Below are 13,508 nucleotides of genomic sequence, written 5' to 3'. Positions count from 1 at the left end.
CGAGCAACATCTGGAGTGGAGCCCATAACCCTAGACCACACCTCGTGGGTATCTGTCACAGACAGATGCTTATGTGCATTCCATTCTAGTACAACTATCATTCATTCACAGCATCTTTTATTTGTCAACAGATATCTATCCTATGACTTAAAAAATAATACAGGCCTATATAATTATAAAGTATATTTGATTAAAATTGGGACATTAGAAAGAAAAGGAGGTGCAACCACATGGACGTTTAAAAGAAAATACAGACAACCAAATAATGATACACGTTTACTAAACCAGTGAGAAGTTAACACTTCTGTTGTTTGAAGCACAATAAACAACATCTTAGTGTACTGTGCCACACATCCATGAAAAGTCCAATCGGTTTAGTTACTGGGGTGGTTGCATGAAGGTTTCAGCTCCATATTGGAGTCTGGATTAGGACTAATGGCAGAGGAAATACATTTTATTCCTATGAAGATATGTTGCACAAAGGATGTTTAAGAAATATTGCAAAAAGGAATTTACTACCATAGACTTCCACATATGTTTGAAGCATTCGGATATTTCTGGAATTCATTGAGAATCCCAGAAATACTCCTGAGAAACTCCAACTGCCACCACTTGCTGCCATAAATTCACATTTTGTGAATGTGAACCTCCCAACAATTCTCCCCATTAAATGGCATATCCATGAGCTTATGCTGTATGCCCTGGAAAAAGCAAGTGATCTCATCTCCCCCTTAACACTACACCAAACCCCAAGAAAGATGCTATGGCATCCACCAAGGCCAGCCTCGGCCTGAGGACATTCTTGCAAGCCTCCAAATCAAATATAGTTAATTTTTGGCAATATCTGGTGCAAATAATCAGAAAGCTGAATGTCCCTATTACCAGCACTGTCACGTTATGTATATAACTGGATAGCATAACATGGTGTTGGAGTCACTGAACTACTCAAAGCAAAATCTTTATTCTCAAGGAGTCCAGACATTTCTTCTCAAAGGGCAAGTTACGGATGCCATTCGGTTCACACTTCCATGATGAAGGCTCTGAGGTATAGAGCGTATGCAGACAAGAATATGGTTACTTGAGTTTGGGTGATGTACTTCTCTGTTCTTCTGGTGACCACTGGGCAGCAGGACACTTTTTACATAAACTCACAAAATCAGCCTAGAGACCCATTTGCATGAAATCTCCAGTGACTCATGGTTCTTTACCTGAAGGTAAAATTAGCACTTTGGCTGCCCTTTATCATTGCAGCAAAGGAGAAAAATCTCTCTACAAGCTCAGAAAAGGGAGTACGAACTGACATCTCAGTGAAGGTGACAAGGCCACTAGTGCTCTGTAGGCCTATACGTAGCCTTTCATCCATGTTCAACCAGTGGGAAGGTGAAGACCATCCTCTTTCCCAGACTCTGTATTAATGGAGTATACAATAGCTTAATTTTCTTCCTCCTTGGTAGATTTGAAAATATAGGAAAACCTCATGATGACTTCCAGACTAGAGAACTTCTTTTCCCTGTGTTCTTCTCCAGATGAATAGGGCACATTCTTTTAAATCTAACTAATCAACAATTCTGAACCGGTTCTGGCATCTACGCTGGAGCCTCTGGTAACGGAGCAACACATGGTAGCAGCTTTGAGAACACTGGATTCACACGGGGGCACAATGTTGACCCAAAGTACCACCTACTTCAGACTCCAGACACATCATCTTTGGGTCTGAGCAGCATCAAGATGTGAGAGGGGCTCAGGCCTGAGGGGTGCTATAGTACCAAATAACTAACAATGTGGTTTGGAATATTTTAAATTCAGTTCTACTGGCAGAAGGGCTCTGCCTTTAAGCTTTTCTAAAATTTGTAGAGGCACATTAGTGGAAGAAGCTTGATTCCTTTGCTCCTCTGAGTACTGCTAGTGCCTTTGAAGAGCTGATTCTGAAATAGTGTTGCTTTGGTGAGGACCACTACTTGGAGAGCAACTTCTTCTTCTTCATATTCTTGTGGTATATATATCCAACTCCTGACAGGAAGTGGGATCAGCCTCAGCATCATGGGAGAATCTTGGAGCCTCTCCATCCATTACAGTAATCTTGAAATCCCCTCTGTTAACGTAGAGCCACAAACACATTTGTTCACTTTCAGTACTGACCTTGGGATGCACGTTTAAGTGGAATTCACGAGTACGAAGGCACAGTCCTCACCGAAGTACCACAGATGCCTGAAAGAAGGAAACCTACATCTTGTGTTGGCTATCCTAGCATGACTTGAAACCTCTTATGGCTTAGATAAATGACAATAAAGAAATGCCAGTAAAAGTCCAAAAGTCAGAGCACACCTCCAGGTCTTGCAAGGCAGTGTAACATGGAAAAAATGATACAAAGTTACAGGGGCTGACCTTATAAGGGAAAACTGTCACTTCTGGATGATACCGGTCCAGCACCGCTCCCGAGAATGCTTTGGTACCTCAAGGCTCCTGGACTACAAACAGTTAACAGTTTCCGGCTCCAGCCTCGTGCATGGAGAAGTTCCTTCAGAATAAATGAGGCCCCTTCCAGAAGCAGCATGCACTAGGAGTCTAGTCTCAATTAGAGCCAAGCAGGAGGTACTGTCCATTCATGTGACCAGCCCAAAGCCAGCCCGTGGGCCGCTGACAAAGCATCACATGGTGGAATTGCATATCGTATAAATACGATTACAATACAATACAATATCAGGCTGACGTCTGCCACCAGCAGATGTGCTGGAATAGTGTAGATGTCTCTGATGATCAACAGGATAACCCTGGCATTGTGTGCCCACTTTGGCTCAGGGAGAACACACTGCCAGCAAAGCACGAGTCCTGACAGCAAGGTAGCTGGACCACATATTTCGGTGGGAAAGGAAATACAGGTGTGTGATGCCTTCAGTCGGAAACTGAAGGTGCCACACATGAGATCAGGCTACTTGACAGCTGTAAAGGTATTTGTGTCTGCGTCTGTCATGTTCATGTGTGTGTTCCCCTTTGTGTTGGCTCTGTACATGTGTTGCGTGAAGGCACAGGTGCATGTGTGGTGGCAGTGTGCACTGATGCTGGTGGTGTTTTGCGTGTGCATCAGTGCCTACATGTGTTGTATTTGTGAAAACAGTTGTATTGTCTGTACCGATGTAGGTTTGCGCGAGCAGGGATTGGAAGCCTCCAACCGCTTTGCTGTGTCTGCATGCCTGCCTGCATTTCTGTAGGTTTTCCACACAGCATGCTTTAAGTTCCGTGGAAAGCAAATAGAGGCTTTTGCTACATAAATGTTTGTTGAGCTTCATTCCTATTTTCAGACCAATGGGAAGGTTTTTTTAAAATGTCTAAAATATCAGTTTTAAATCATCAGAGTGTAGCTGGTTTGCTTCTGCGAATAAAACAGAAAACAGCGAACATTTTTACAAAATTAAATACTTTTTAATAATTTAACTTAACATACAAATACTCGATGACAGGGTGCAAAATTAGATCACGCAGTGGCCCCAAAACTACCTGAATTCCAAGTTACATTTAACTCTACAAACATTTTCTTTCCTCATGTCCGTATTACAGTCACCATGACAACGCCTTTGACCTTTGCTCATTTGTTTCATCCCACAGATGGACTAGGGGAACTGGCCCTGGCTGCCCTGCTGATGGCACTCGGAGATTAGAAAGTTGTCCTGGGCGATCTGCAACTATCCAGGCCCCAGGCCTCTGTAAAGCCAGGTACAGAGAAGCGATGGGGTGCATCTTAAGGCTGTTTAATGAGAGGAGGTTAAATATTTTGTGCTGGAGCGCAGAGGACATCAAACGCAATGCAGGACCGGGATCTAGTGTACTGGGTTTCTGCACGTTATGGCAACCAGTCCAACTATATGGTAGCCACCATCAACAGGCACCGGGCAGCTGTTTCTAAGGAGGGTTCGGATGACTAGCCAGAGGAAGCTGAAATGATCTTTGGATTCTCACTGGGTATCATAAAAAAAAAAAAAAAAACACTGGGTCCAAATTGCAATTTGAAATTTTGTTCTGACTTTAAATAGTTTGTTATTTCATCCAGATTCTGATTCTGAATCACTTTTCTGTGGGTATGAATTATGTTTAATAACACAATTTCAATTGCACTACTGTTGTAAACAACCAGTGTGTGTATAACAGGTGTGTTAATAGTGCAAGACCTACTGTCTAAAGCTAAATCAAACTGGGATTTAAACTGCCCTGTCCCAGCAAGGGGAGCAAGGTTAAGATGCTATGACCTGCTCTGCCTTGACTGCGAAGGCCCTTGGCATGAGAAGGAGGAACAATCGTTCAAGTTGTATAGATAGTGGCTTTCAAATTAAGGATGCTCGCCTTCCCATCAGAAGGTACACAATACTTGAGTTATGTTTCTTTAACTTCGATTTCCCTTTAACATATTCATCATTTGGAATATACAAGCTGAGCTTGACCGCTCCACCCTCAATCCGAATTCGATTTGATATCAGTCGGCAGAGAGCAGCCAACATCTGCATAGTTTTCCTCTGGGAACTCAGAAAGAGGGTTAGCCTACAGGATTCAACACAACAGCAGCAGGTTGAGTTCCGTCCAGTGGTGGCGGGAAGTGTGGCACCCTACGAGGTGTGACTGGCAAGACATATAGAGGACAACAAAAGTAATGCATCACTATTTCAGACAACTACTGTTGCATTCTGTGGCCAAACTCGTGCAATTTAACTTCAACTTTCAAGTAGAAAGATTAAAGTTTTCTGTAACTGAAACTGTAGAATTAACTATGGAATAATGTGTACACATTTCTATACAAACTGTGCTGCCTATTCTCTGGTATGCGATGTCATTCCAGTGTCTTAGACTCAAAACTAGATTCAGTTCAAACCCTCCTTTAAGTATATTTGGTCACGCCGCCTTTAAACATCTTTTGGATGACAAGATGCTGACACAGTTTTCACTACGTATTTCATCTGTCTCACACACAGGCTGTAACTCTGGAGGTCCTGGTTTCATTCAGTGATGGAAGCTTGAATACCTGCTAACTTCGCTACCTCTTCTGTCCTGTATCAAGGGCAATCCAGAGGGGATGATAGGTCAAGGATCTCAGGCAAGTTCCTATTTTGTTCAGCTCAACAAGAAGGCACATGATTAAGTGAGCCTTTGATGCTCACCGGCGGACCACATTCTTCCGTCAAAGGCACCAGTTACTTTATAAATTAGATATCATTGCAAGCCATAGACCACCACACCTACAATCTGAAGATATCAGCCTTGCTTCAAAGTATCACGAATTCCGGTGAACAAAAGCCCCACACTGACCAATGTCTGCATGAAATTGAAGCTTGGATGCTTTTCATGACAAGATAGCCTGTAGAAAAGTCAAGTTTCACTCAGACTCCAGAGCCTCATGTGCAGCTCTTCCTGAACATAGGTACTATGTTAATTTATATATTGCCAGTCTCCCTGGGTAAGAGTTAGGGGCGATTTATTGTTCAGATTAAGATGGCGGATTTTGTTTGCACAACAGATCTCTTTCACTGACAATACTGGACATAAACACCGCTCATTTGGTAATGATTTCACAACTCACACACTGTGATTCGGGCAAATAGGAATTAATCAGCGGCTGATTTCAGGCAAAGAATTCTACAATGCTCGATTTGTGGCCAAATAAGGATTTCGGGGAAACTGCAGGTTTGGACAGCTCTCATTCAAAGTGGATTCAACTAAGCAATTCTAGAGGAACATTTAGCAAAGCCAGTTTAAATGATTCATATCCTATCTTTTTATTGTTATAGAGAAACATGTAGACTAAAACTGATCTATGGTGATGTTAATGTCCAATACTATTATCCAGCTTTGAATGACAATATTTGTTCTAGGTCCAAGATTCCAAAGTGCAAAGACCAGGCACGGCAAGAACAAGACGTTGTGCCCTTAGGATAGCGCAGACTCAGCAGAAGCCCAAGTGATCTTATTTTCAGCAGTGCTGACACGTGTGGTTCTGTTCAGCTTGATACATCTCAGACATGTCCTTGTTCTGCCTCTGAATGATTTGGTAAGGAGCAGTTTTGGAGCTTCGTAGGGCTTTCATCCATCCCATCCTGAATACAAAGACAAGACAACACAACATGCGAGTTAGAGGCAAAGAGCAGCAAGATTGACTATGATGATGGTATCAAATCAAATCAAATCATTAACATTTATAAAGCGCGCTACTCACCCGTGCGGGTCTCAAGGCGCTAGGGGAAAAAGGGGGGGGGTTATCGCTGTTCGAACAGCCAGGTCTTTAGGAGTCTCCGGAAAGCGGAGTGGTCCTGAGGCTGGTGGGGAGGGAGTTCCAGGTCTTGGCCGCCAGGAAGGAGAAAGATCTCCCACCTGCCGTGGAGCGGCGGATGCGAGGGACAGCAGCGAGTGCGAGGCCAGAGGAGCGGAGGAGGCGGGTGGGGACGTAGAAGCGGAGGCGTCTGTTGAGGTATTCCGGTCCCTTGTCGTGGAGGGCTTTGTGTGCGTGGGTGAGAAGTCGGAAGGTGATCCTTTTGCTGACAGGGAGCCAATGCAGGTGTCTCAGGTGTGCGGAGATGTGGCTGCTGCGGGGTATGTCGAGGATGAGGCGGGCCGAGGCGTTTACTGCACATCAGTGGGTTGAGAAGTTATAGATCGCACTGCTAGTCAGTCTGCTTGGGCTGCCATCAGTAGCAGTTACCGCTATCCACAAGGGTGACACTCATATGAAAAATGACTCAAGGACACTGGAGTCATCTACTCAACTGATTTAACACCCTGAAAGCCAGATAATCATACATATGACTCAATATAAAGTTGGGAGGTAATTGGAAATCCTTAGATTTACATATGTATGATTAAGTAAGTCGCTTTCATTCACTAATATGTCAGAGTAGGTAAAAGTGACTCTGTAGTGATGATCGCATTCCACTCTTTTGTGCTAATTTTCTTCTCCACACTGAACTGTTCCTGGAGAGTGTCATTAAAATCAATCAATTCGGACACAGGTTGTAAGGGGACAGAGTGACTCATCCAGGAATGTCTTCTATGCCATTAGTATTTAGCTCTTTAGGCTCCAATGATGGTAGTAATACCCAGGTCCCTTCTCCCAAGTGTTTTTTTTTTTTTTTTTACTTCTGCAATGCTGTAATCAAGATCTCAAGTAGTCTACGATGCTGTTTAATTAAATTATGTGATGTTAAGACACCAGTGGAGCATATTTTCTTTCTCTAGGGTCCAATGTTCTAATTTTCATTTTTTTGCATGCATATGTATTTGTAACAGTAATATTCAACGTGAAGCTTGCCTATGTATACACATCCGCTAAGCAATACTGCATCTGATACAGATGCGATGCCTTTTACTGACTAGGAAGGACAGGCTCTGTCAGAGACTATATTACCAGGCTGCAAAGTGATTTTTATAATATGGGCAGGAGCATAATGATAAGCCAATGGCATGCTGCAGACTCCATGTGGCTGGTTGTCTGGAGGTTCTTGATCACAAAGCTGATATTACCTGGGTATGTAAACATGTAAGAGGCATAAGGCCCTTAATATTACAGGATTTCAAGATGTAGGACAGATAACCAAACAGGCTAGTCAGTCCGCAAAGATCTGTCCTCCCTAGGGAAAAGCTAAAATTTAATGAAAAGCTTGGCAATTTTTATGACATTTTTTTCCCTGCCCTATTGGTGCAATTAAAAATCCTTTCATGGATCGAGATAATGAATCAGTGATCAAAAATGCACTATGGAAAGTCTTCGGATTTATTTCCCAGGGTATTTGAAGAAGAAAATATTGAGAAGCCTGTAAGACGAGCTCCTGTTAGGAAAAACACAGTTCTCTGAAGATAGGGGGGACTACGATTCTCTCACCCTCTGAGACCGCAGTAAAGAAGGCTATCTTTCTAGACATTACTTACAAATCACTGGATGTCAGACGGCTAAAGCACCATTAGGGCAAAACACATTAAGATCCCAAAACAGGAGGGGCTTTGTGTACTTGGTGAATAAAAGACCAGACATGCTTGATGAGAAAGATGAAAACATTTACAGCCTTTCTTCAGATGCACATCTAGTTTCCCTCTACAGATCCATCGTCTTTGAAACAGACCAAGCAAACTCTGGGTCCCGAGAACTCTTTTCATGCTGTCATGGTGCTAGGGGGCGACACTTATGGCAGAGTTTCCCCAATGAAGTTGCAGGATGCAAAGTAGAGCTGGACGCACCCTAGGGCCTAAATGGCGCCAGTGCACCCGCCCTTTCAGTTATTTCTAAGCAGAGATGACATCAGAAAATCGAACCTTTGTAAGAGAAGAAGAAAGGGCAATACAGAATCTGCCCCTAAAATCTAGTTTCTCTTTAGATTATTAAACCTACAAATATTACCCAGCATAGCTTTCTCCTTTGTAGATTTGTTAATTTGGAAACATTATTCAGCATCACATAATAATTTAGATGGAGAGCTCTGGGTAACATACGATAAATGGTATTACAACACATTTTTAATGAAAGATCATTCAGACAAGGGGGGGGGGGCTGTTGTGAAAAGATTTTTGCTGGTGGCAAACCCTCCAGTTTGCCAAACTAGTGGATTTGAGGCCAGTGAAAGGGTTTTTCTAATGTACTAAATGAACACGTTACTTACCTTCAATAACATTCTTTCTGGTAGGGACTCCATCTAGCTGCAGATTCCTCACCTTTAGAACATTCCTCAGACATCAGATTATATCCAGAAACATTTCAGCAGTACCTCTGCACACCGGAAGCTGGTGTCTTGTGGCTCAGCACTGACACCGTTGCATCCCCGAAATGATGTGCGGGGCCTATGTAGGCCTCAATCCACCCCACGGACTGTTGCAAAACTGAAGATTTCGGTAAAATTAATTTGGTACTTTTTTTTTCTTTAACCCATGTTACTGTCAGAACAGGCATTAAGGCTTCCTTATGATAGGACTGTCCCCGCCAGAAAAAAAGACAAAGGAAGCCAAAAGATTGATTACGTGTGTCTACCTCTTGACATAGGCCTCTTTCAATTTATGAAATGAACTGAGGACACTTTACATTCGCTACTGAGACTAACTGATTAACCAGTCTTGGAAAGAAAAACACAGAAATGTTTAGAAACCATGCGTTCTCAATGGTCGTGAACAGCTCAAGCCAGGGTTTCCCCCACTGTTGGAAGATGCCCAGTGCCACCATCTCAGGATTCAGATGCCCCTTGTGATCCACCAGGCTCCACTTGTTTGCTCTGGCGTTCAAGGAGCCCACCGTGTGGGACATGAGCAGGGATATGCTTTGAGACGCCTGCCAACTCGAGACACGCAGAATCTATTGGCACACTACGGAGGACTCAACTTTGCACTGCTCGTTGAAGTATTACATGGAGGTATGTTGTCCCCAAGAACTGCCTTCCCCTGTTGCATGGCTGGAAGGCCTTCTGAAACTTCAGTAAATTGATATGGACCCAGGTTTCCATTGGAGACCAGAGGCGTCTGATCTCTACCTCTCCCAGGTGATCCTTGCCAACCAAGCAGCGACGCATCAGTCTGCACTATTAGCTCTGGGTGGGGGAAGGAAGAAGTGGCTTTGGCTGGTCCAATTACAGTCAATCAGCCACCACTGCAGATCGAAGGCAGACACCACTAAAACCTCAATCATATCAGACAGGCTTCCTTGGTGCTAGGCCCACTGCACATTCAGATTCCATTGCAGAACTGCATTTTCCACCTGGTGTAGTCGACAAGCAGGATGGCTAAAAGTCCAAGAAGACTCGGAGCTGCTCAGATCAAAGACTGATGATTAAACTTTGGGATCACAGTCTGAATGCCCGGGACTTGTTCCAATGGTGGGAGGAACCTGCTGAGTGTCCAAGACAGCTTTTATAAAAGGAAGCCTCTGCAAAGGACTTTGGCTGTGACTTTGATCGAGAACCCTCAATAACAGGAGGTCCGCCACCACTGGGGGGGGGACTGTGTCCAACTGTGGCGATCCCTTCCATCATCTTTGTTAACACCTGAGGGACAATGGTGAGGCCAAAGAGGAGCATGGAAAATTAAAGCTGCACTTAGTCTACCATGAAGTTTGTAAAGTATGTGGGACTGGATAACGGGTACATTAAAATACACATCCTGCAGATCCAAGGTCACAATCCACTTGCCTGGAACCACGGCAGACAGAACCTGGGCAAGCATGAGCATTTTGACTTTGACCTTCTGTAGGAAGACATTCAGAGGGCGAAGTTGTAATGTGGCCAAAGTCCTTCATCCTTATTTGGCACAAGATAATAGTACGACTAACAACTCATTTCTATTTCCGCGTATGGAGTCCTTTGGAGATCAAAGCTCGCACCTCCTCCAGTAGAACAGAAGCTAATCCTCTGTGGGAAGTAGGTGTGTAGGGGAGAAAGAACTGATAGGGCATAACCATGCTGACAGATATGGAGGACCCATCAATCAGATGTGATGGGTTGCCAACCTGGGAGAAAGTACTCGATTCTGCTTCACTTAGTTTTTACATTGACTTACAGGAGGGAACCATTCTATCAACATCATAGTTATGGGGCGGGGCAAATAATCTGCATCCCCACTTTTGTCATTTCTAGGTGGTGACAGGCTCAGGTCAGAGTCGGAGAATAAAGGCAGGTGAAGCCTCTGCAGAAGTGAAAATAAAGGATAAGATCCGGGTTGTAAGAGGACTGAGTGCACTGTAGCGGATTTGGAGAGCTACGTCAGTCAGGCTCAGACATTGGAGTCTGTACCAGGTTCTCATCCGGTGTCGAAGAAGGAGGGACTAACACGGGTGTTAGAGACAGGTTGGAAGTATGTACCAGAGTCAGTGCTGAACCTGAGATGGGTTTGAGGGGTTCAGATGGCGTTGATATTTGTCTGTAGTAAACTAAATGAAATCTCTTGGGGATCCTTGACGCCAGATGGCATGCAAGAGGTAGCAGGAAGAGTGTCAAAGATATGCAGCATGGCCTCTTTAAAGGCCTCGACCTGCTGCCAGTGATCTCTGGGATATTTATGCCCTCGCAACTGGTCTTTTGATTGAGAGTGGCGGGATATTGTTGAGTCCCACTTCACTTTCTTATGCTTGCACTTGGACTTCAATTTACTGAAAGACTTTTGCCCTGAAGAAGACTTCTTCCGGAAGGTGATCTTTGCCCTCGACTTGGAGTGGAAGCAGGCCAAATGCTTAGCTCATGACTTCTTCCTGTTTTCTTTTATCGCTGCTGGGTGTGTGAGGGCGCACTCAACACATGACTTGTGCCCTTAACCCATTCACCCAAGACCCCAGGTGCGAGTCCCTGACATCATCTGTTGTTGGCAGACACCATGGTTTTAAGCATTTAAGAGGGGGGTGTTCTCTTGCACACTGGATCTTGTTTTGGGAGTTGTCGAAAGACTGAGAAAAATGGGAGCAGAGCTCTGGATCTGTGTTCGATGGCAGGAAAATCAAGAAACTGACGTCAGCATGCAGGGGTGGGGCTCATAAGCAGTTCCGCTCCTTCACTTACACAGTGGAAGGAGGCCTACGCGGGGAGACAGCGCGACAGACATGCTGGAATACTGCTATAAAAAGTTTCTGCATCCATTCTGGGGAATAGTCTAAAGGTGAGGAATTTGTGATTAGAAGTATCCATCAGAAGTGGCTTATTTCACATATTCCAGAATTTGTTTAAAATGAGACAGAACAATACTAATGATTCTTCCCAGGGCAGTCTCACATACATATTTGCCACACTGCTGAATGTTGGAACTCTGGGACATTATGGCTAACTTTAGTCATTATTCCCAAGCAAATATTCCTCCTCTTGTTTGCGAAGCTCAGTTTTGCAACCTCAAGGACTAGATAAAAACATAAGGGGCTGTGCATTACAGGTAAATTCACATATTTCTTGTTCATTAGAACAATACATGATGGTGTTTCTTTCAAGTTTAATTTATCTTGATTTGCAGAGTATGCACACTATGGTGTCAGAGGCCTAATAACCACTCTGGTTTCATAAGAAATTAAATCAGCAAAATACAATCCTATATGTTAATAGAGTCCCTATCTTGCTGTTGGTGTCATAATGCAAAAGCATTTCAACTTCACATATATGTTGTGTAAATCTTTCCATTCATATCTGTGCACTATATTACTCCTTGATATCAATTATAAAGCAGTGGTATGTTTAGAAATGTCTCCTCCTTCATGCAGATTGATAATATTTCGGAGATGAACTTGTACCTGATGGGCTAACTAACCCACAGCACAGGTTTTATCTGACAAGGTAAACAAAAAATGAGGGACAGGGAGGTTAAAGGTCCAGTGTATGTTCTCCCAAACCTATTCACTAAAATCAAGAATACACTGTTCCTAAAGGGGAAAAAGAGAAAAGCAAGACACAGGGCAACCCTTAGGTTAGAAGCTAGTGCCCTCACACATCCCATCGGATGTCATGCTTCATCATTGGGCAAGCTCCTCGTAAGACCAGCGCTGCAATGTCTGACGGGCACTCCTAAACGGGGGCTCTTTGCCGGAGATCTTTTCTCAGTAACACTGTGCCGTAAAATAAGGTCAAGTGATTGATGCCCCAATTCAAGGCACCACTTAGGCGAAGAGAGAGAAGAAATGGCAAATAGAAAAGGTTAAAATTGGCTCAAAACCCAGATAGTACATCAAATTTTAATGAACAAAAAAAGTTATGGCCAAATTAATAAAACAAAGGGGAGAGTGAGAGATGAGATAATGCTCAAACCACTTTCACACTATACCTGAAAATAAGGGTTGAGGAATTAGCCTAAACCCTAAGACAAAGGGTCAACATGTTTCGTGTCTGAAGGGTCCAAAGGGATCCACCGACACTTCATCAGGACCAACAAATCTATCTCAATAATTTCTCCTAAACAATAATAACGGGGTACAATTTGTTCAAACTGACAGTCATATTAAACTCCAGTCACTTACAATAAGGCTGTACGTCAAGCTAGTCTAATGTAAGGGTCAACCTGTTGAAAAAAACCACACAAACATGTAGATTATGTCACGTGTCATTATACAATCAATGCACACACTAACAATGAGTGGCACACCGTGTACACACAATGGTGTCATGCTTTAGTGGTGGTGTGTGGTACCAAAAGGCAATTGCTTACCGTCCCATCAAAAGGATCGGGTATCATAGTAAAACACATGCCCAGAGGAGAGCTATAACACTAAAAAGATATGGCGCAATATAGGTACAATGAGGAAGATTCAACAGTTATTTCATCAGAATAGCAGGGAAAGCAGGAAATAAATGCTAAGTCACAATATATTCTAGAGACACAGCCTAGCCAATAGCTCGGGATATGGATCAGAAAGGAATGCAACCATTAGACTCGTGACCAAATCAAATACAACCAAAATATGGCATATGACAACAAGAGGAAACGCAAACATGCATAAACCATCTCAAACAGTATAGAGATGGGTGCATAGCGTATAGCGATCCTGCACGGGAGCACTTCGCTGCTCAAAGTCGCATGGGCTCTAAGAGCAA

The 13,508-nt window shown here is 43.5% G+C and overlaps 1 protein-coding gene across 1 annotated transcript in view; it reads right to left on the bottom strand.

Annotated features, from left to right (window-relative positions):
* Nucleotides 1-5,441: 5,441 nt before the first annotated feature.
* Nucleotides 5,442-13,508, bottom strand: part of CCDC150 (coiled-coil domain containing 150) — a 192,498-nt gene continuing 184,431 nt past the window's right edge. The window contains exon 28 of the mRNA XM_069213090.1: nucleotides 5,442-6,077. Within this exon, the coding sequence (XP_069069191.1) occupies nucleotides 5,997-6,077 (81 nt within the window). The 3' untranslated portion in view covers nucleotides 5,442-5,996. The remainder of the gene's footprint in view (nucleotides 6,078-13,508) is intronic.

The sequence above is a fragment of the Pleurodeles waltl genome, chromosome 11 (genome assembly GCF_031143425.1).
Source record: "Pleurodeles waltl isolate 20211129_DDA chromosome 11, aPleWal1.hap1.20221129, whole genome shotgun sequence".
NCBI classification, from domain to species: domain Eukaryota; kingdom Metazoa; phylum Chordata; class Amphibia; order Caudata; family Salamandridae; genus Pleurodeles; species Pleurodeles waltl.
This window is presented reverse-complemented; position numbering and strand designations above follow the sequence as displayed.